Source organism: Phocoena phocoena, chromosome 8, assembly GCF_963924675.1.
Source record: "Phocoena phocoena chromosome 8, mPhoPho1.1, whole genome shotgun sequence".
Classification (NCBI taxonomy): Eukaryota; Metazoa; Chordata; class Mammalia; order Artiodactyla; family Phocoenidae; genus Phocoena; species Phocoena phocoena.
This window is the reverse complement of record NC_089226.1, coordinates 99,374,522-99,395,239: the sequence shown is the minus strand read 5'-3', so window position 1 is coordinate 99,395,239 and position 20,718 is coordinate 99,374,522. Positions and strand designations below refer to the sequence as shown.

At 40.4% G+C, this 20,718-nt stretch overlaps 1 protein-coding gene across 1 annotated transcript; it reads left to right on the top strand.

Moving 5' to 3' along the window:
• Positions 1-274: 274 nt before the first annotated feature.
• Positions 275-15,121, top strand: CBLIF (cobalamin binding intrinsic factor). The gene is made up of 9 exons (XM_065882115.1): positions 275-392; positions 1,087-1,263; positions 1,998-2,111; positions 2,527-2,667; positions 4,577-4,758; positions 8,813-8,990; positions 10,367-10,568; positions 12,732-12,850; positions 14,900-15,121. Exons 1-9 carry the CDS (start codon positions 293-295, stop codon positions 14,959-14,961), a joined length of 1,275 nt encoding a protein of 424 aa, XP_065738187.1. The 5' UTR covers positions 275-292; the 3' UTR covers positions 14,962-15,121.
• The last annotated feature ends 5,597 nt before the right edge of the window (positions 15,122-20,718 follow it).

Genomic DNA, 20,718 nt, shown 5'->3' with positions numbered 1-20,718 from the left:
GATTTTAGTAAAGGACACTTGGTCATCGCTGCCTTCACCGCATATTAAGCCCTGAGTGTCTCCTATGACTGTGCGGCCTACATGTGACCTTCAGTCACCTTGGAGGCTCTATAGTAGGTAAACTTAGATAAGCAAATGGAAATTAGTTTTATCTTGGAGAGTGCAGTCAGCATAAGTGTTAGGAGTGTCTGGAGGATGGGGGAGGAGAGCAGACTGTTCTACAAAGAGAAGCATATATAAGAAAGAGTAGAGAAATACTCTACTTGCAAACACTGGGACTTGTGAACGGGAGATGTGGACAGGAGACAGTGGGATGACCCGGGTCACCTTCCAACTCCTGACCCTTCTCTGGGCTATGACTGGGACCAGCACCCAGACCCGAAGCTCATGCTGTGAGTAGAGCATTTTTTCCAAGGTCAGGGAAGCAGTTACCCTGGGGATAGGCAGAAACCTCAGACACTGAAGTCTGCTCATGAGACAGTACCCGAAAACAGTGGTCACTCTAGGAGTTCCAAAGCGGGTGAGTCAGGGTGTGAGTGTGTGTGGTTCATCTTTCCTGACTTAACAGCATAAGTTCTTTGAGAGGCAAGTCTATGCATTTTACTTTAAGAGAAATTGAAATATCATTGCAGGAATGATGGTTGATGATACAGAGAAAGATCTTCAGTGGCTGTTCTGACCAGGTACCACTATTAGTGAGAATGTTGGGTACTTGCTGAGGATAGGTCATATCCCAAATCTTTCATATTTTTCATGTAAGAGGGAGAAAAAAATGGATGCAAGGAAATCAGTGACTTCTAGGAACATGCTAGAAATAGCATGAAATGTCTGTGAGCCATAGTGCTCGATGAAAAGTGAAAAATCACTTTCTTAAAGGTAAGGGTTATTTGGGAAGATGTAGGGACTAACTGGCCTCCAAAGAAAAAGCCCAGTGTTTTCTCCATTGCTCTTTAATAATCACCCCAAAGGGAGCATCCCTGAGGATACCAAGGCTACTCCTGTCTTCTCCTAAGAGACACAGGAAACATGTTTCTGAGAAGAGGGAACGAGGATGAGGGGTTTGGTAAATGCCTTTGTCCCTTGCAGCTGTTCCCTTAGCAGAGCAGCCCTTGGTTAATGGCATCCAAGTGCTCATGGAGAGCTCCGTGGTCCACTCTGCCTTCCCAAACCCCAGCATCCTGATTGCCATGAACCTGGCTGGAGCCTACAACTTGGAGGCCCAGAAGAACCTGACTTTCAAGCTCATGGACAGTGACACAGCTGGTGAGAAGCCAGGGCCCCTCTGCCCGCTCCCTGAATCTCCATCCCCAGGGCCCACCTCCATGTCCCCCCACCCCAGTGCTACCTGTGATGGTACCTGAATCACCCAAACACCTTTCCCTGCATACCTGGAAGGACTCATGTGTGAAGTCAGGGCATTCACACAGGAGGGCAGCAAAGCAGAAAGAGCTCTAGATTAAATGTAAAAGAGCAGATTTCCAGGTCTGGCTCTGCCACTTACTAATTCTGTGACCTTGGACTAGTCACAGATCCCCATCAACCACACGGTCGTCATTTGCGAAACGCAAATAATTCTAATAACAATAACACTAATAGCAATAGCAATAATAATAAAGTCTCTGTCCTGCCTGCCTCACAGGAGCTGCCTTGAGGTTCAAATTAGATAAACTTGAGTAAAGTTAAAATTATCTTGTAACTATACATTCTTTTTATATATGAATTTGTATGGGTATTCTTGCTGCTTTTCTAAACAGATACCAGAAATTCCTGATGGGGTTGTCAAGTCACATAGAGGCCACTAGATTAATGGCCTATTTAATGTTTTTCCATACTTCTTCAATGTTTTTCCATACTTCTTTCCTTGAGAAAGATCAAAAAACTAATCACATTATTTAAAAAATCGAAATGATCTGGAAAGAAGCAGAGAGCTCGGCCTGGCCCCTGGTGCTCTCCCCTGAGAACGCCTTTGTTTAACTATATTGTTCTCTCTTCTACAGACCTTACCATTGGTCAGCTTGCCCTCACCATTATGGCCCTCACCTCCTCCTGCCACGACCCTGGGAACAAAGTATCGATTCTACAGAGACAAATGGAGAACTGGGCGCCTTCCAGTAAGACCTCATCAGAAGGGAGGGGGAAGTGAGGCAAATGGCCTTTCCTGAGAATTTTAAATCTATAAAGAAAAAGGAAGGGAGAGTGGAAGTTTAGGCAAGAGACACAAAGTACCTCTGATGATCCCACAAGTGAGATCTCCACTTCCAATCCAATGAACCAGAAAAGACCACTATCCCAGGGAAACAGTTCTATGCCATCATTGAAGACAGCAGCATCCCTCTTATTCTGTTCTCATGCCAGATGACAGTCTTATTCTGAGACACATGGAAGTTATCTCTTGCCATATGGTATCTTTCCTTTTGGACAGGTTTTCTAGCAATGTCTCTTTAAAAGGTTTGGCTTTTCCTTTTTCACAAATATCTTCTTTACGGTGAATGTTAGTCTTATGAAGGCCCTCTATCCCTTTCCAAGGCCTCAATACCGATGCTTTATCCTTCTATGGGCCCAGTCTGGCGATCTTGGCGCTGTGCCAGAAAAACCCGGCGACGACCCTACCCATAGCAGCCCGCTTTGCCAAGAGCCTGCTGGCCAATTCCTCTCCCTTCAACGTGGGTGAGTAGGTTACCACTTTCACACAGTGCCCTGAGCTGGGAACATCAAGGTCACTGAAGGGTAGAGCTGGAGGGAAAGTGGGAGCTGGAGGGAAAGTGGGAGGGGGGGAGCTTTCCATGGAAGAGGAGCTGAGGACCATGAAAATGTCTGTAGATGAGAGATACTTGGCAAATATTTGTTGGACATGTGAATTAAGGTATAAATGAAAGAGAGAAAATAAAACAGAAACCAGGATAATCCTTGCCATGTCTGACAGTTACAGACAAATCAGAATCTCCATTGAGAACAATAAATACGTCATCCAAGTCAGGAGTTGCTCCCAGACAAGTGATTAAATTATTAAATCAGTGTCTGGACTCAGTCCCACCCTGAACCTCCTCTTTAGTCGCTGCTGATGCTTCCACACTCTATTCTTCTCGATGCTTCTCCTTACTACATCCAAATATTCTCTTTTTTTTTTTTTTTTTTTGGCTGTGTTGGGTCTTTGTTGCTGTTTGAGGGCTTTCTCTAGTTGTGGTGAGTGGGGTTGGAGCATGGGCTCTAGGTGCATGGACTTTGGTAGTTGCAGCACGCGGGCTTCAGTAGTTGTGGCTCGCAGGCTCTAGAGCACAGGCTCAGTAGCGGTGGCGCACGGGCTTCGTTGCTCCGCGGCACGTGGGATCTTCCCGGACCAGGGCTTGAACCCATGTTCACTGCGTTGGCAGGCGGATTCTTAACCACTGCGCCACCAGGGAAGTCCCCAAATATTCTCTTTATACTAAACAGCTACCCTCTGAACACTAAACCCATAATGCTCCCCTTCGAGGATGCACTGGGACCATCTTATTCCTTCATCCTGCGAGCACGTGGCTGCTTGTGAATGGAAGCTCTCTCCTCTACCACACCGTGTCCTTCTTCTGCACGTAACGATCCCTTCTCTGTATGATGCCCTCTGTGCGGGCCACTGTTATGTCCCTCATTGGCGGTCATCTTTCTCCTCTACCACTGTCTAAGCAAAAGGATTATCTCAGGTTCTCACCCCTTATACGTGCCGCAGCAGCGACCTCTCTCTTTTCAGGCTTTATCAGACCAGCACACTGGTAGGTATTTACTCAAGTACCCTCCCCACGGGTCAAACACACACTGGCCTCTGTTTCCCATCTGGGACCTCATGCATTGCTGAGGCCTCTCTGCCAGTTCAGGAAATTGGGGCTTCCTTGCCAACATTTTCATCCTTAATGAGGTGATGAAATTTTGGGTGGAGATTAGGGTGGGGAGGGAAAGATCGATGAAAAAAAATGCCATCTGGCAAGTCTTTGATTTCTTCTGGTCTCGTCATGTCAGAGTTTTTGCCCATTCAGTTCACACATAATAAGAATGAAATAATGAAAAAAGCCCTTGTGCTGGGTACTATGGGAGATGAAAATCCCCGCCCTCCCCCCATCTGAGAGCTCACAGGGCACAGTTAACAGCAGACGGTGCTGAGACTGCAAAACAGGTACAAACAACAAATGCTAAAGCAATCCAGAAGAGAGACTACACTTGTTGTAGTGTAGTCTCTCTTCTGGATTGACAGAGAGGACTTCAGTGAGAGGTGGTGATGGCTGGACCTTCACCAACTGCTGACATCTTGAAAGATAAACATTGGGACAAGAGAAGCGGGATTGAAAATGTTGCTAGTCGACTTTCATTCAAAGCATGAGCTGTGGAGTCATACACATCTGCATTCAGGTGTGTGGCCTTGGGCAGTTACCTAACCTCTCTGAGCCTCCATGTCCTCATCCCCTCAATGGGGATAATTATAGGTCCTAGTTCACAGATTGTCCTGAAGGGTAAAGGAGATAATGAACCTGAACACAATAGGCACACAGCTGTTAGCTGTTCATATTGTGGTGGTCGTGGTTGTCTTATCCCGTGCTGTGATTCTCAGATACAGGGGCAGTGGTGACCTTGGCTCTGACCTGTATGTACAACAAGATCCCCATAGGTTCAGAGGAAGGTTACAGAGCCCTGTTCAGCCAGGTACTAAAGAACACGGTGGAGAATATCAGCAAGAGGATCCTAGACGATGGCATCATCGGAAACATCTACAGCACTGGCCTTGCCGTGCAGGTAAGTGCGTCATTGATGCCCTTTGCTGGGTCCATGTCCCTGAGCCTGGATTGTAGGACCAAGAGACCAGGCTTCTGGTAGTATCTCTGTGGAGGACCAGCTACTGTGACTACAGGTAGATTCCTTACGGCACCTGTGCCTCAGTTTCTCTACTGGTGAAATACAGGTACGTGTTAATTCATCCCTACCTCACGGGTAAAGTATAAAATCAAATATGCATGAACTCTTTTCCCTTCCATGGAAATAAATAAATAAATAGATCCAAGAAATGTATTGGTTTATTATGAATAATGATCAGTTTGTTCATAATAATTATAGACAATTGAAAGTTCGGTGTATTAGAAAATAACGATATTCAAGGAGGTCCTCAAAAAATATTGAATCTTCTGATTCCATGCTGCCAATCAAGTGTTCTTCTATCAGATCTTTACCTTGATCCAAGAAAAGGTGGGATTGTATTCAAAATGATTAATGAAAATAATCTAAAACTACCTGGACATCTAATCTTTGTCAAGGTCTTTTACTATCTCAGTCTCAGTTCAACCTCACAAAGATCCCTAATATATGTCAGCGCCAGATGTGTCTGGTCATCAAATCTATGCTTAGTCCTATGCTTCTCTAGTATAGAGTCTCAGGCTTGGACTCTATAAGATGTTGCTTGACATAGCTCCAAATACAACCACACACACACACACACACACACACACACCTCCCCTTCCGTTGATTAGGGCAACACCTTCCACCGGAAAACACACCAATAATCGTGGGGAGAGAGAACCAACTAGAATCAAAAATTAAAGGGTCATCTGTGGCCAAATCCTGTAGTCCAAACTAAGAAATTTATGCTCCAGAGTCTCAAAATGCCCCATGGGATTAATAGAAAAACGACATCATGACCTTCCCAACTTGGAAATCCCAAGAAACAGAGAGCCATAATATCATGCTTAGTGAATTAAATCAAGCAAAGAAAGATAAATGCTGCATGATATCACCTATATACAAACTTGTGGTTACCGAAGGGGAGAGGGAAGGCGGGAGGGACAAATTAGGGGTATGGGACTAACAGGTACAAACTACTATGTATAAAATAGATAAGCAACAAGGATATACTGTATAGCACAGAGAATTATAGCCAGTATCTTGTAATAATCTATAACGGGGTATAATCTGCAAAAATACTGAATCACTACACCATATGCCTGAAACTAAAATAATATTGTAAATCAACTATACATCACTAAAAAATAAAGAAACAGAACCATGGAGTTACACTGCCCACCCTAAACCTAATTTAGCTCTGAACTAGTGCAGGGGGTTGGAGACTGGTCTGATATTCTATACATTAAAAATTAGTGATGTAATGTACAGCGTGGTGACTATTGTTAATAATACTGTATTATATATTTGAAAGTTACTAAGAGAGTAAATCTTAAAAGTTCTCATCACAATATAAAAAATGTGAAACTATGTGTGGTGATGAATGTTAACTAGACTTACTGTGATCGTTTGACAATATATAGAAATATCAAACCATTTGTTACTACACCTGAAACAAATATAATGTTATCTGTCAATTACATCTCAATTTTTAAAGTATTTTTTAAAATTAAGATAAAAAAATGAGCAAGAGGCATAAATAGACTAGAAATTAGTTCACGTTAAACATAAGAGTAAATACAAAGTCCCCACTCCAATGTGCCATAGGACCAACTGATGAAAATAAAGTCAGTTTCTACATCATGTCGTGGTCAATAAAATTTTGTCAGAGAGCAAAACACTGTTTGTTTTTATGGCCGAATCATACAAAAGCTTTCCCAGGCCTCAGGTCTAGAAAGATTTGTGGGGGAACAAAGGAAGTCTTGAAGAAATCTAAGGCAAGTTTTATTCATGACTCACTTAAAATAACCTTGCTCACCTTAGAGCCAGACGGAGAAGTGTTTGCTTTTGCTAATTTGGTTTGTGAATTCTATTTGGGATTTTAGCACCTGCAGGGTACACCGTGAAAAGCTGTACCTGGGAATTAAAGTTTTTCCTTTGAAAAAGGCAGGACCTCACCCATATCCAGATAGCAAAGGCCACGTGGATTACTTGTCAGTTAGGTTACATAACCTCTCCCTACCCGCCTTATGCCAGAGTTTACGCAGGCAGTCCGAGGTCTGAAATCACCAGATATCTACTATATAAACTTTTTCTAATCTAAAATGTTCTGGTGTCAAAAACAAAGGGTTTCTAAGGCTGTAACAACTTGGGTTTGCCTCCCAGATTGGCCACAATATTGGCCAATATTGGGCAAATATTGAATTTCCTGGAATTTCGTTTTCCCCATGATAGCAAAGGTATAAAAAAAGTCACAGGCACAATGTGGCATTTAATAATTATTTGTGAGCTCTCCCAGTGGAAGAGACGTGATATTTAGCTTCCTTTGCAGCCTTCACTCACCCTCTGCCAGCTGTCAGTGCCCTTCAAGTGACCTAGGCCACCCACATTGTTTCCCAGAGGCATTTCCTCTTCTTTCTTCCATAAATATTCCAACGCTTTCAAGGTTCCTCTGACAAGAACCTAACTTGGGGACATAAACTTCTTCATGCGAAGTTATTATTGACGTCTAACTGGCTAATGCACTACTCCTTTCTAAAGAGTTGGTGCTGTGATGTTTTATCCCAAGGGGATACATCTCACTTAGTGGGATTTGGGATATGAATATGGCAAGCGGACAAGATACAGATACGATTGCTGGGAAAGCCTGACTGATGCCCTTTAACCAAACTGCCCTGTAAAGGGGCCACTGGGAAGAGCCATTGTCACGGTTACGGAGGTTAACAGAGCCTGTCAAAACTGCCTAGTTGCTCACAGTACTGCCTCTAGCTCACAGCCATTTCTGGTTCCCCTCCCTTCACCCATTTCCCATTCAAAGCTTCAAGTGAACGGGTCATCAGCATCCCCAGACCATTAACACGCTCTGGGGTTGCTAATAAGTGGATGAGTCCGCACAACGGTAAAGGCAGAGAGGTGCTAAGGACAGCTTCCGCAACACACCATTACAAAATGCTTCACAGCATCCCATCTGAGCCTCCAATGACTGCCCCAAAGGTAGGCAGGAGCTACGATTTCTATTTTACCCGTGAGACAGAAAACTCAGCAAAGTAGAGTGACTTGCTTGGTGTATTCATCAAGACTCATTTTGCAAACAACAGAAACCCAAATAATTTTTGCTTAAGAAAAAAAAATGGAGATTTACTATTTCACAGAAACTGGGGGATCCAGGGCTCGATTAGGTGATTTCAGGATTAATCAGAATAAAGGGCTCAAATCACATCAGGGATCACTGTTTCATCATCTCTCAGCCATGGTTTTTCTCACTCTCTCCTGCTGTATGGCTTCTTCAGAGTGGCTGAGAAAGATGGTCACCAGCACCTCCATGATTACTAACCCCAGCAAGGGGGAAGAAATGTTTCTCTCTCCCAATGTCTGTGTATCATGGAAGGACTCTGATTCGTGCATGTGTCCATCAATCACTGTCACCAAGAGGATAGTACTCTACGATTAGCCCAGCTCACGAGTCCACCCTTGTGGCCAGGATCGTGGAGCCTCTAGCTGACAGTACTGACATGATCAAAGAATGTGGGAAGAGTCCACCAAAGGGTGTGTAGAACAACAAAAAACAAGAGAAGTTTACTAACGTTAGATGGCCAGGTTGTCCTACAATAAAGCTTCCCCAGGAGCTTGCTTTGCCAGCTCTCATCCTCCTTCTACATGCAAGAACTGTTAGTAAATACTGCAGCCCTAATAGCACTCCCTGAAACTGAGTGTAGCTCAGATATTTATTGTGTGACTGCTACGTGACAGACATTGAACTAAGCAGTGGGGACACAGCCGTGAATAAGACAGATGTTGTCCTGAACCTCGTGCAGCTTCGGTTTTGGACTCTGGTTGATCACAAAGATTAGTGATCAAGTCTGCCCCTCATAAGGTTAATAAAGGCCAACTCTCAGCTATACCTAATCTGTCTCTCTCTCTCTCTCTACCCACCCTCCCACCCCCACCCCGGCCCCAGGCTCTCTCCGTGACACCTGAACCACCTAAGAAGGAGTGGAACTGCCAGCAGACCATGGATTCTGTATTGGATGAGATTAAGGAGGGGAAATTCCACAACCCCATGTCCATTGCCCAAATCCTCCCTTCCCTAAAAGGCAAGACATACCTAGATGTGCCCCACGTGTCTTGCAGCCCTGGTAAGAACTCTTTAACATCTGTCTCTCCCTATAAAGTGGCAACTTATGCCAGGAATGATACGTGGACCAATTTTAAGTGGCATAAGGTCTTGTTATATACATGACTGCCACGTAGGCAGGGCCAGTTCCCAAGAGTTGTGTGTTAGCACACAGCCATGCTGTCCTGTCCTCAGAATTCTGCTCCCACATCCACTCCATTCAACACACATTTACTGAGCACCTACTATAGGTAAATCATTTTGTTGGATGCTTGTGGAGAGAGAAGATCCATGGTCCTAACAGTCAGGTAACATATGACGTCATTCATTCATTTGACAAATGCACCAAACACCAGGCAATATCTTATCATATGTGCTCTTTACAGAGTCAGGAGATGGTATGTAGACAAAAACTACAATATTTGGAAGAATGAACTAAGTATTAAACAGAAATAGAAGCCATATACAGTGCAAAAGCAAAGAAAGTATATGACCAATCATTGAGTTTGGGAACCTTAGGAGAAGAACAGAGTTGACGTTTCAGCCAAGACTTGGAGATATAAAAATGTGCTCACAGCACACCAAAGGGATGGGGTGGAAATCTGGCACGTTACCTTTTTATTTGAAATATCTTTATTTTATCCATTTACAAATATAATACAGAGATACTTAAAATTCAAACATGGCAGAAATATACATCTAGAAAGTAGAGTCCTGCAAAAAAATTTATCACCCCAGTGTCTTTGGTATAGATTCCTCCAACTCTTCTTTCTAATCAAATACTAACATAAAGTATGATTCATCTTATGTTGCGTGGACTTCCTGAGATAAGCAGAGATTAGTAAGCTCCTTGTCTATCTCAGTACAGAACCTATAGAGACCACAATTAAGCAACCTGACCACAATCATACCAAACATAGCCACATTCACTCACTCCTTAGGCTGCTTCCCAAAGATTTCCCAACTTGAACAAGGTGGCCATGGAGTCCTTCCTAGGATTCTGCACTAGGTGCCCAGGTATTTTGTTAAATGGTCTGAAACTTACTACCTTTGCTTCTAGATTCTACGGGTTAACAAAAAAACCCCAAGAGAACAGTGAGCACCATGTAAAATACATGACTTAGGGCTCACAACCCTCCCTTCAGTTGACAAATCCTTTTAACAAAATAAACGTTCGTTATTAAGCTAGCTGTCAGTTCTTCAGCTACGATCAATTCTCTAGGATGGAAATGAGAGCTTCATAGGTCATACCAGTTCTTCAGAACAATCCACAAAGGACACAAAACCACTGTCATCTCTTGAAATGTGTTCTGGGATAAGCTGCCAATAACAGAGATTTTGTACCTATACTACAAACCCCATAATCTTTAACAAATTTGGCCTCTTTGCTCTTCCCAGGTCATGAGGTGCAACCAACTCTACCCAGCCATCCTAGCCGTGTTCCCACCTCAGCATCCAATATCACCGTCAAATACACCATAAATAACCAGCTGAGGGGTGTGGAGCTTCTCTTCAATGAGACCATCAATGTTAGTGTAAAAGGAGGATCAGTGCTACTTGTTGTCCTAGAGGAAGCACAGCGCAAAAACCCCACATTCAAGTGAGTGTTACAAGTGACATTCACCATTCCTCCCAAGCCCAACCTGAATTCCCATTCTCTCTCTTCTTCCTTCATTTTCTTGCTTTTTTCCCTTCTGATCATGTAACAGATCTTTATTTAACAGCCCCCTGAGGAGCCTGCGATCTAGTAACTAGGCAAGGCTCTCATAAAAATTAAATCATTCAAGTCAATATAAGATGAAGTTTTTAAAACAGGAATTCAAAGGAGAGAGAGCACAGTGTGGATTAGAAGAGTCAAGGAAGGCTGGTGGCTTTGGACCACATTCAAAGAATAGGTACCATACAGGAAGATATGGAAGGATGGTATTCTAGGAAGAGGGGGATGGTGATGGTGAGGACAAAGCATTCGAGACAGGACTGAGCAAGGAATTTAGGGTCAATGAGTAGACCAGCTTGACTAGACAAGAGAAAACAGGACTGAATTAAATGAATGACGTCTGGAAGGATACACTGGGTGATATTGTAGAAAGCCTGAAATACCAGGCTAAGGAATTCGGACTTCATGTTGCAGAGAAGCATTGAAAGTTTTTGAGTAAGAAAAGTCATGTTGTAAAATGTTCATTGGTTTGGGGAATGAGTGACAAGGAGGAAAGCTAGGGCGAGACTACAGAAATGAAGCTGTAAACCGATGAGGACTTCATCTAGGAGAAATGTACTCGTACCAAGGAAGATGCCCCAGGGCTCATGAGTGACTGCATGTGGGGGTCAAGAGCAAGACGCTTCAAAACTATTGGTAGGAGTGTCAGGAAGAAAGAATGTCCTTCAGAGAAAAACCTAATTCCTTTAGATGATTAATTGTTGGCATTTAAAACAGAAACATTAGGAAGCTTTTGGAGGTATAAAGGAAGTCCTAGAAAAAGAGGAGGTCAGGACAAGAAAAAGAGATTGGGTAGTCATCTGATAGAGCTGATGGCTGAAGTTAGGGACAGTGTAGTAGGTGGCAGATACAATGCTTCCAATAAACCATGAGACAGATATAATTATTCCCATTTTACAGACAGAACCACGTAGGCCCAAAATGGTTAAGTAATATTCTGAAGATCACATAACATGCAAACTATAGGAATTGAGATCTGAACCCAGATTTGACTGACTCTTATGTTCTTTCTACTACCCAGTTGGGAAAGGGAAAAATATAGAAATAAATCACAAAGGAGAACATTAAACTTTGGGGAATGTTTATGGTTTGCAAAACGAGGGAACAGTAGAGAAATATGGAGAAGCCTAAGCTATGGGAGGAGGAGGGGGAAGATGCCAGGTCATGGAAAGGAAAAGAGGAGATACTTTCAAAGGAAAGATGGCCCAATCCAAATTCTGCAGAGAGCTGTCCAGGAGAAAGACTGACAAAGGCCAAGGAATAGACGAGTGACGTGGGATCTATTCTCCAGGGTTAGGATAAGTACACGTGTCTGCTGCCCACAGACCAGCTCCATCACTTCCCTAACTTCTGTAGAACAGGTCAAGATAAAGATCGCATTTCGAGAATACTTAATTTTCCAACAACCTGCTGAATGTACTTTACTTCTTCTCTAAGCTTAGCTTTAATTTTACCTGATTTAACTTTTCCTAACTATAAATGTAATAAATACACATAGGAGAAATTTTGAGGGGGGGAAGCATAAAGAAGAAAACAAAACATGTATAGTCTATCTATAATATAATCACTGTTGATATTTTTTATAATTTTATAGGTATTTTCTCCATGCATATTACAAATAGTTGTGATCCATAATTAACGAGATAGATATTTCTGATACGATGTGTATCCCACATTTTCACTTAATATTATTGCATAAGCATTTTCCCATTTCACTGAAAAATACTGAAAAATATGATTTTCATAACTGCAAAAGAGTCAATCTTGGATATTCATTCCATCTCTCACCTAATTTTTTTGCCCATTGTTGGACATTTACATTTTAAAAATCTGCTTATTGATAGGTTTTTTAAAAATCTGTTCATTTTATTTTTATTTATTTCCAAGTGAAGTAATTTTATGTTCATTAGTCATTTGCATTTTCTCTTTGAAACATGATGTTTTTCTGATCTTTAAAGCATTTAGAAGGTCTCTGTCCCTTCATCTTAACTTCTTATTGCCTGACTTAAAGTGAGGTATTAATCGTATATGATTTTATTCTTCCAGATTTGAAACCATAATGACATCCTGGGGACTCATGGTCTCTTCTATTAACAATATCGCTGAAAATGCTAATCACAAGACGTATTGGCAGTTCCTGAGCGGCAAAACACCTTTAAATGAAGGTGAGAGAAGAAAAGGAACGTGGGCATTTTCTCCATCGTTTGAAGGCTAATTCTTTCATTTCCATATTTAATTTAATCGATAAATAATTGTGAGATTCTATGTATATACAATAATTGTACATATAGCTGTTACCTACGTATGTACATACGCAGATATATTACGAATATATATACAGTGTTGATAGATAGATAGATGGATAGTTAGAACAGATGGGTAGCTCTCTAAAATAGCTTTTGAAAATATCAAGAATCCTAACTCCACCCCGAGCCAGTGGGAAAATATCCAGTGAACAAGAAAAGTGGATTGACCAAATGTAGTAAGAGCTAAAGAAGGAAAAAGCAGATGTGAGAAAGGTTTTTTTTTTTTAAGTGTGTGATCTAAGAAGATGGCCAATTTGGGGTTAAAAAATTAAACACGTATGTGTAAAGCAAAAGAACAGGGAATTCACAGCCAGTGGGAAATAAATGAGAGGGATAAGATAACATCTGTTAATGTAGTAATGCTATCTTATTTCATACATCAACTCTGTAGGCATTAGTGACTCTTTTTACAACAACAAAAAAACTAAGTCTCACAAACAAAAAAGGGACTTGCCCAAGGCATACATGTAGCATGTGATAGAGCAGATAATCAAGACCACAGCTTCACTCAAAATCCATTCTTCGCCTTCTTTTGTCGTAGTGTTGTTAAAAATCGCCAGAAAGAAGAATGTTTGTGTGGGGAAAGTGGGAAGAATAAAACTCAGACTTCAGCAAAACCTTAACAATCTATAAAATGTTTGCACAAATACTAAAACATCCTGCAACTTAAAAAGAGTACTGGTCTATGGTTTTGTCGAAGGATGATGTTACCTAGTTAATCTGATGTTCATTGTCACCCTTCTTTGTCAAGATGCTTCATTATCCAAGATTACAATGAGAGAGACGTTTTTTCTAGAACCTACCATGGATTTGACAAAAAAATCTGGCCAGTCAGAATTTGTGGAATTGCAGCGCAGCATTTAAGAAAGATCTTAGAGTCACATAAACCTTGGTTAGAATCCCTTTCTCTCTGTCTCTGTCTCTCTCTTCGCCCCCCCCCCCCCCTTCCAGCTTGCAGGATCTTAGTTCCCTGACCAGGGATCAAACCTGGGCCCAGCAGTAAAAGCTCTGAGTCCTAACCACTGCACCACCAGGGAATTCCTGAAGCCCCTTATTTTCTAGCTACACCAGGCAAATAATGAATCTTCTCTGAGGCATAGTGCCCACAGCTATAATATGGAAAGAACAGTAACCATTTCTTAGGTTATTGTGAGGATTAGAAATAATGTGTTTGAAATGAGTAAATTCAGTGCCTTTTGCATGGTATTTGTTCAAACATGCTAATCACTATCGTTATTAATTCTCTTACCACCTTCATCTCAAGAATTGCCCTGGGAACTTAGATCAGTCTAATTCTCATGTCTGCCAGTTACTTTTCTTCTCTGGGGAAAAGCAAGTCCTCTGAGATCCAAAAAGATCTGGGCCTGGAATTGTCATGCTTTCTGATGCCTCGCTACTTCAGAGTGAATCATCGATTATGTCATCATCTGTGCTTCCTGCCCAGAAAGACGAGAATTCTCAACCCACCGCCCTTCCTCACTTCTTACAAAATCTTCTAAAAGGAACATAAGTTCCCGCCTTGAATGCTCTAAATTTGGCTTACATAAGCCCTTTTAATAGTAATTACTTTCTTGCATACTTATTATGTGTCAGATACTGTATGAGGCATTTGGCAATCATTATTTCTAATCCTGAAAATAATTCTTCAGCATAAATACTAGTAGTACAATAGTGTATATGAGGGAAGGAGGCTGGCACAATCTAAGGGGCTTGGCCAAAGACGTGCTCCACATGGCAACTGAGACCCTGGAAACAAGGACCCCTGAATCTCAGTTCCATGCTCCCTTCACACTAACCAACTCTATGGCGATTTTGTCTCTCTAACCAATTTAATGGGCTGGTCCTGTGGGAGGGTGGCATGGTTATGGGCACCGTGGGCACCTCGTGTTGTTCTCTGCTTGTTTCCAGGAGTTGCTGACTACATACCCTTCAACTGTGAGCACATCACAGCCAACTTCACACAGTACTAAGAGGAGAAGGACTGAGCTTCTATCAAACGTCCCCAGAGGACGGCTGGAATTTTTTTTTCACCTCATTTCAAATCTGTGCCAAAAAGTCGGTATTTACAATGCTACCATATTCCTGGTTAAAACATGGAAACCACAATGTAAAATAAATGATGCAAACTTCACTGGAGTTTCAACATCTGTGATCCATGAAAGCAAAAGTCCGGCTTCTCAAGACAATGACCCCCAGTCATCATTTAAACCTAGGGTGAGGGGGAAACGGGGGCGTCTGGCTGATATTCTGGAAGGTCATTCTGACCTTTTTGATTAATTAACCAACACACTCTTTTATTCTATAAAGGAAATGATGTATCTTTAAAATTTCTATTTTTATTTCTTATACCAAGTACTCCTTTTCAAATCACCTAGTGTAAACATATATATGTACACACACATTCATCCATACATAAAGTGACCAAAATTATTTCATATGAAGCTTCCCAGATGGTTCAGAACTAGGTAAATCATGTTATCGATATATCACAAACTTCCATTTCCAATATTTGTTCTGCGTAAATCACATTTCAAATATATTTTATATAATTTATCTATGTATTTAATATATTAATATGAACATAATGTGTTTGATATTAATATAAAATTAACATGTCTTATATATTAAATGTAGATATATAACTGTGTCCCATAAATAATACATATAATATTTTAGATATAATATATAGATCTATAATCTCACCTTGTCCTACATAGGTATATAAATACTGAAGGTACAGATCTTTGGGAGAAAAATTTAAGACAACCAACTGGTAAATTCTGCTTGTTGGAGTCAACACTGGAACAAACTTTCTAGAGAAGAATATGAACATTTGTGACAAAAGGCGTAAGATGTACACTTTGATCCCCAAAAGTCCTAATTCTGGAATTTATAGAAAGGGGGAAATCATAAGAGGACACAAATATATATAAGAATCTAAATGTCAGCTGGGACGATTAGAGAAAAAAACTTAGATATGCAGCCTCAATACAGTTCCTAAAACTGAAGCCCAGAAGTGGACAGACTTCACGGCCCCATCACAGGCCTCCCCTCCTGGCATCCCAGAGCAAGAACCTGCTCTCTGGTAACGATCTGGCTCCCAGGAGAAAGAGGCATGAACCACACAGGCCCAGATCCTCACACCCATCACGGCTATTAGGTAAGTCACTGTATGCCCGAAAAAGACCAGGACTGTTACAATGGTAGAAACCCTCAGGGAGTGGTGAATAAGTGCTCTCTCATAACATATCACAATGTTTGTAATATGGAAAACACGGAAACAATGTGTATGTCCCAAAACAGGGCAATGCATAGGTAAACCCTGGTGGGTCTGTACGATGGGATTCTTCTAAGTCACTAAAATTCATGTTGAAGATAAATACTTGATGACATGAAAAGACGTTCATGCATAGCCAAGTGAAGAAATCAGACTACACAACATCACAATATCATCCGCCCCAGGGTGTGACAGTGGTTATCTCCGCATGACAGAATGATTAGTGATTGATGTCTTTTTGTTTCTCTGGTTTCTAAGTTTTCTCCATTCAACACAATAATAATTGAGCAATGGAAATGGGGGGAAATTATTTTAAACAAAGATGACTTTTCCTCCTTTAACAAAAAATTGGGCAACCAAAGGAAGGTGTGTGTGTGTGTGTATTCCGCACCCAGCGTTTGCTATAATGATAGAAATTGAAGGAAAAAGAGGGGCATGAAAGACTAGGGGGAATCTCAGGCTGGTTTCATGTATGGAAACCTCGTTTTAACTACCTACCTACTTATTAACTGTGTTCATCTGTATTGGCAGGGGTGGGGGACAGGGGAGTGAGGCTGACAATGGGTCTGCTATGAGAAGTTGCAATTCCGCTTTGAGGAAGCACCTTAATTAAATGTAGGCTGTGTGGGTTCATTTTTGCGTAATCTGTAATGCCCCAGACTGCATTCCGTTGTTTCAGTGACTAAAATAAGTGCTTTTGTGACCTCTAGTGGTCATGGATGGTAAAGGCTAAGCCTCCTTTAGGGAGTGGTCAGTTATGCATAACCCCTTTTGTGAAGATGCAGGAGAAAGAGGAAGGAAGATTGCTACCAAATACTTTTCCCCTCTTTAAAAAGAGTACGGAATTAACAAAGTGGATATAGAGGGAACATACCTCTACACGATAAAGGCAAGCCTACGGCCAACATCTTACTCAAGCATGAAAAGCTGAAAGCATTTCCTCCAAGATCAGGAACAAGACAAGGATGCTTATTCTTGCCACTTTTATTCAACATAGTATTGGAAGTTCTAGTCACAGCAGTCAGACAAAGAAAAAAGAAATAAAAGGAATCCAAATTGGAAAGGAATAAATAAAACTATCACTGTTTGCAGATGACATGATACTACACATAGAAAATTCGAGACATTACCAAATAACTAGAGCTAATAAATGAATTCAATAAAGTTGCAGGATACAAATTAATATAAAGAAATGTCATGTTTCTATATACTAACAACAAACTATCAGAACAATTAAGAAAACAATTCCACTTATAATTGCATCAAAAAGGATAAAATAAGAATAAATCTAACCAAAGAGGGAAAATACTTGTACTCGGAAAAGTACAAGACACTGATCACAGAACTAGAACAAATTCTAAAATTTGTATGGAAACACAAAAGACCCTGAAGAGCCAAAGCAATTTGAGAAAGAAGAACAAAGTTGGAGGTATCACACTCCCTGATTTCAAACTACACTTCAAAGCTACAGTAATCTAAACAGTATGGTACTGGCACAAAAAATAGATCAAAGGAACAGAATAGTGGATCCAGAAATAAACCACACTTATATGGTCAATTAAGCTACAATGAAGGAGACAATAATATATGATGAGGAAAAGACAGTCCCTTTAATAAATGGTTTTGGGAAAACTGAACAGCTATGTGCAAAAGAATTAAACGAGACTACTTCCTCACACCATATACAAAAACTCAAAATGGATTAAAGTTGTAAATGTAAGACCTGAAACCATAAAACTCCTAGAAGGAAACAGAGGCCGTAAGCTCTTTGACATCAACCTTAGCAGTATTATTCTGGATATGTCTCCTTAGGCAAGAGAAACAAAAGCAAAAATTTTTTAAATGGGACTACATCAAACTAGAAAGCTTTTGTACAGCAAAGGAAACTATCAATCAAGTGAAAAGGCAGCCTACCAAGTGTAAGAAGATATTTGCAAATGATGTATCTGATAAGAGATTAATATCCAAAATACACAAAGAACTCATACAACTCATCATGGGAAAAAAAAAAAAAAACACCTGATTTTAAAGTGGGCAGAGGACCTGCATAGACTTTTTTTTTTTCAAAGAAAACATACAGAAACCAACAGGTACATGAAAAGATGCTCAATATTGTTAATCAGCAAATCAAAACCACGATGAGATACCACCTCACACCTGTCAGAATGGCTATCATCAAAAAGACAACAAATAACAAGTGTTGGCAAGGATGTGGAGAAATTAGAACCCTCGTGTACTGTTGGTAGGATTGTAAATTGATGCAGCCACTATGAAAAACCGTATGGAGCCTCCTTTAAAAATTTAAATAGAACTGCCATACGATCCAGCAATTTCACTTCTGAGTATTGACCTGATGAAGATATAAGAAAATATAATTCAAAAAGATATAAACACTGCAATGTTTATTGTAGCACTATTTACAATAGCCAAGGTATGGAAGCAACCTAAGTGTCTATCAATAGAAATCTTACCATTTGTGACAATCTAGATGGATCTAGAGGGTATTGTGCTCAGTGAAATGAGTCAGACAAAGAAAGACAAGTATCGCATGATCTCACTTATATGTGGAATCTAAAATCAAACAAAAAACAAAACAAAATGAAAACAGATTCACAGATAGAGAGAACAAACAGGTGATTGCCAGAAGGGGAGCAGTGAAATACGTGAAGGGGGTTAAGAGGTACAAACCTCAGTTATATAATAAATAAGTTAAGGGAATATATAGCATAAGGAATGTGGTCAATAATATCGTAATAACATTCTATGGGTCCAGATGGTTACAAGACTTATCTTGTGGGGAACATTTCATAATGTATGCAAATGTCAAGTCATTATGTAGTACACCTGAAACTAATATTGTATGTCAACTACATCTCAATTAAAACAAGTTTTAAAAGGTACAAATGAACTTATCTACAGAACAGAAACCGAGTCACAGATGTAGAAAACAAACTTACGGTTACCAGGGAGTAAGGGTGGGGAGGGATAAATGGGAAGACTGGGATTGACATATACACACTACTATATATAAAATAGATAACTAATATGGACTTGCTGTACAGCACAGGGAACTCTACTCAATACTCTGTAATGGCCTATATGGGAAAAGAATCTAAAAAAGAGTGGATACATGTATATGTATAACTGGTTAACTTTACCGTACACCTGAAACTAACACAACATTGCAAATCACCTATACTCCAATAAAAATTTTTTTAAAAACCAAAAATATTCCAAAACAACTGACTACAATTAAATTTCACAAGTAAATGATTCTTGTTCCTTTGGGTCTGGGTTTGCCAATCAGCTTTCATACACTTGCCTGCTTCTGGAACCAAGTCCTTGACTTTGTTTGCAGGTACACTCTTTAGAGTTGTCTCAGCAATGCCGGCTTTAAGCTCTGAAACCTATGCTAATAAATCAATTTCCTGAAATACCATTAAATACATAACTAAATAAATAAATTTTTAATAAAAAATAAAATAAAAACAATATGCAACTGTACTTGCCTTTAACCAGCTATCTGAATGACTTGTAGCAAGTTCATGATTGAGGATAACATGCTGATGAGGAGGTAGAACTAAATACTTGACTCCTCTAGCCCCTCCCAGCTGAGAGCCTGTAGTTCTTTGAAATAGCAAAAGCCTTGAGTCTTGCTCAGAAGTGCAAATGATTCTGAGATTGAAATGAACACACACACTCAAAAATATGAAGAACAAGAATTCTGGCCAAGGAAATAAAGATGGAAAGGGAGAGAAAATGGAACTTAACAAAAAGTTCTAAATTTTATCTTGAAGACCACACATGCAAAACGTGCCAAAATGTTTTTTGCAAAGTAAAGTGCAAAAATGGAGACCTTGACAAGACATATATAAAAATGTGTAATAAAGTAACAATGATTGAAACAGTGTGTCACTGGTTTCAGAACAGAGAGAACATGAGAAGGGAATAAAATGTCAAACGGAATCAAAAAAATTATGTGGGAATTTAGTACATTATAAACTCACATATTAAATGAGGATTTTCAACTTGGAAAAGAATTATGTCAGATCCCTACCTCTGGCCCTTATAAGCATATGATCAGAGTCAAAAACTCTTAAGAAAATTACTGTCAGATTTTACTGCTTAAAAAAAACATAATGGGGAATCCCCTGGCGGTCCAGTGGTCAGACTCCTCGCTTTCACTGCCAAGGGCCCAAGTTCAATCCCTGGTCAGGGAACTAAGATCCCGCAAGCTGCGCGGCACGGCCAAAAAAAAAAAAAAAAAAACATAATGGTCATGCCTCAAAAAAAAAATTAAAGGACATACTGAAAAATGAAAACACAAATCAAAACATATACAACTGAAGAGGAGTTAATGTACTTATACATAACAAGCAGTTCTGAATCGAAAAAAAAATGAACAGTATGATTGAAAAGTACCCAAGCAAGCAAATCACACATACAGTAA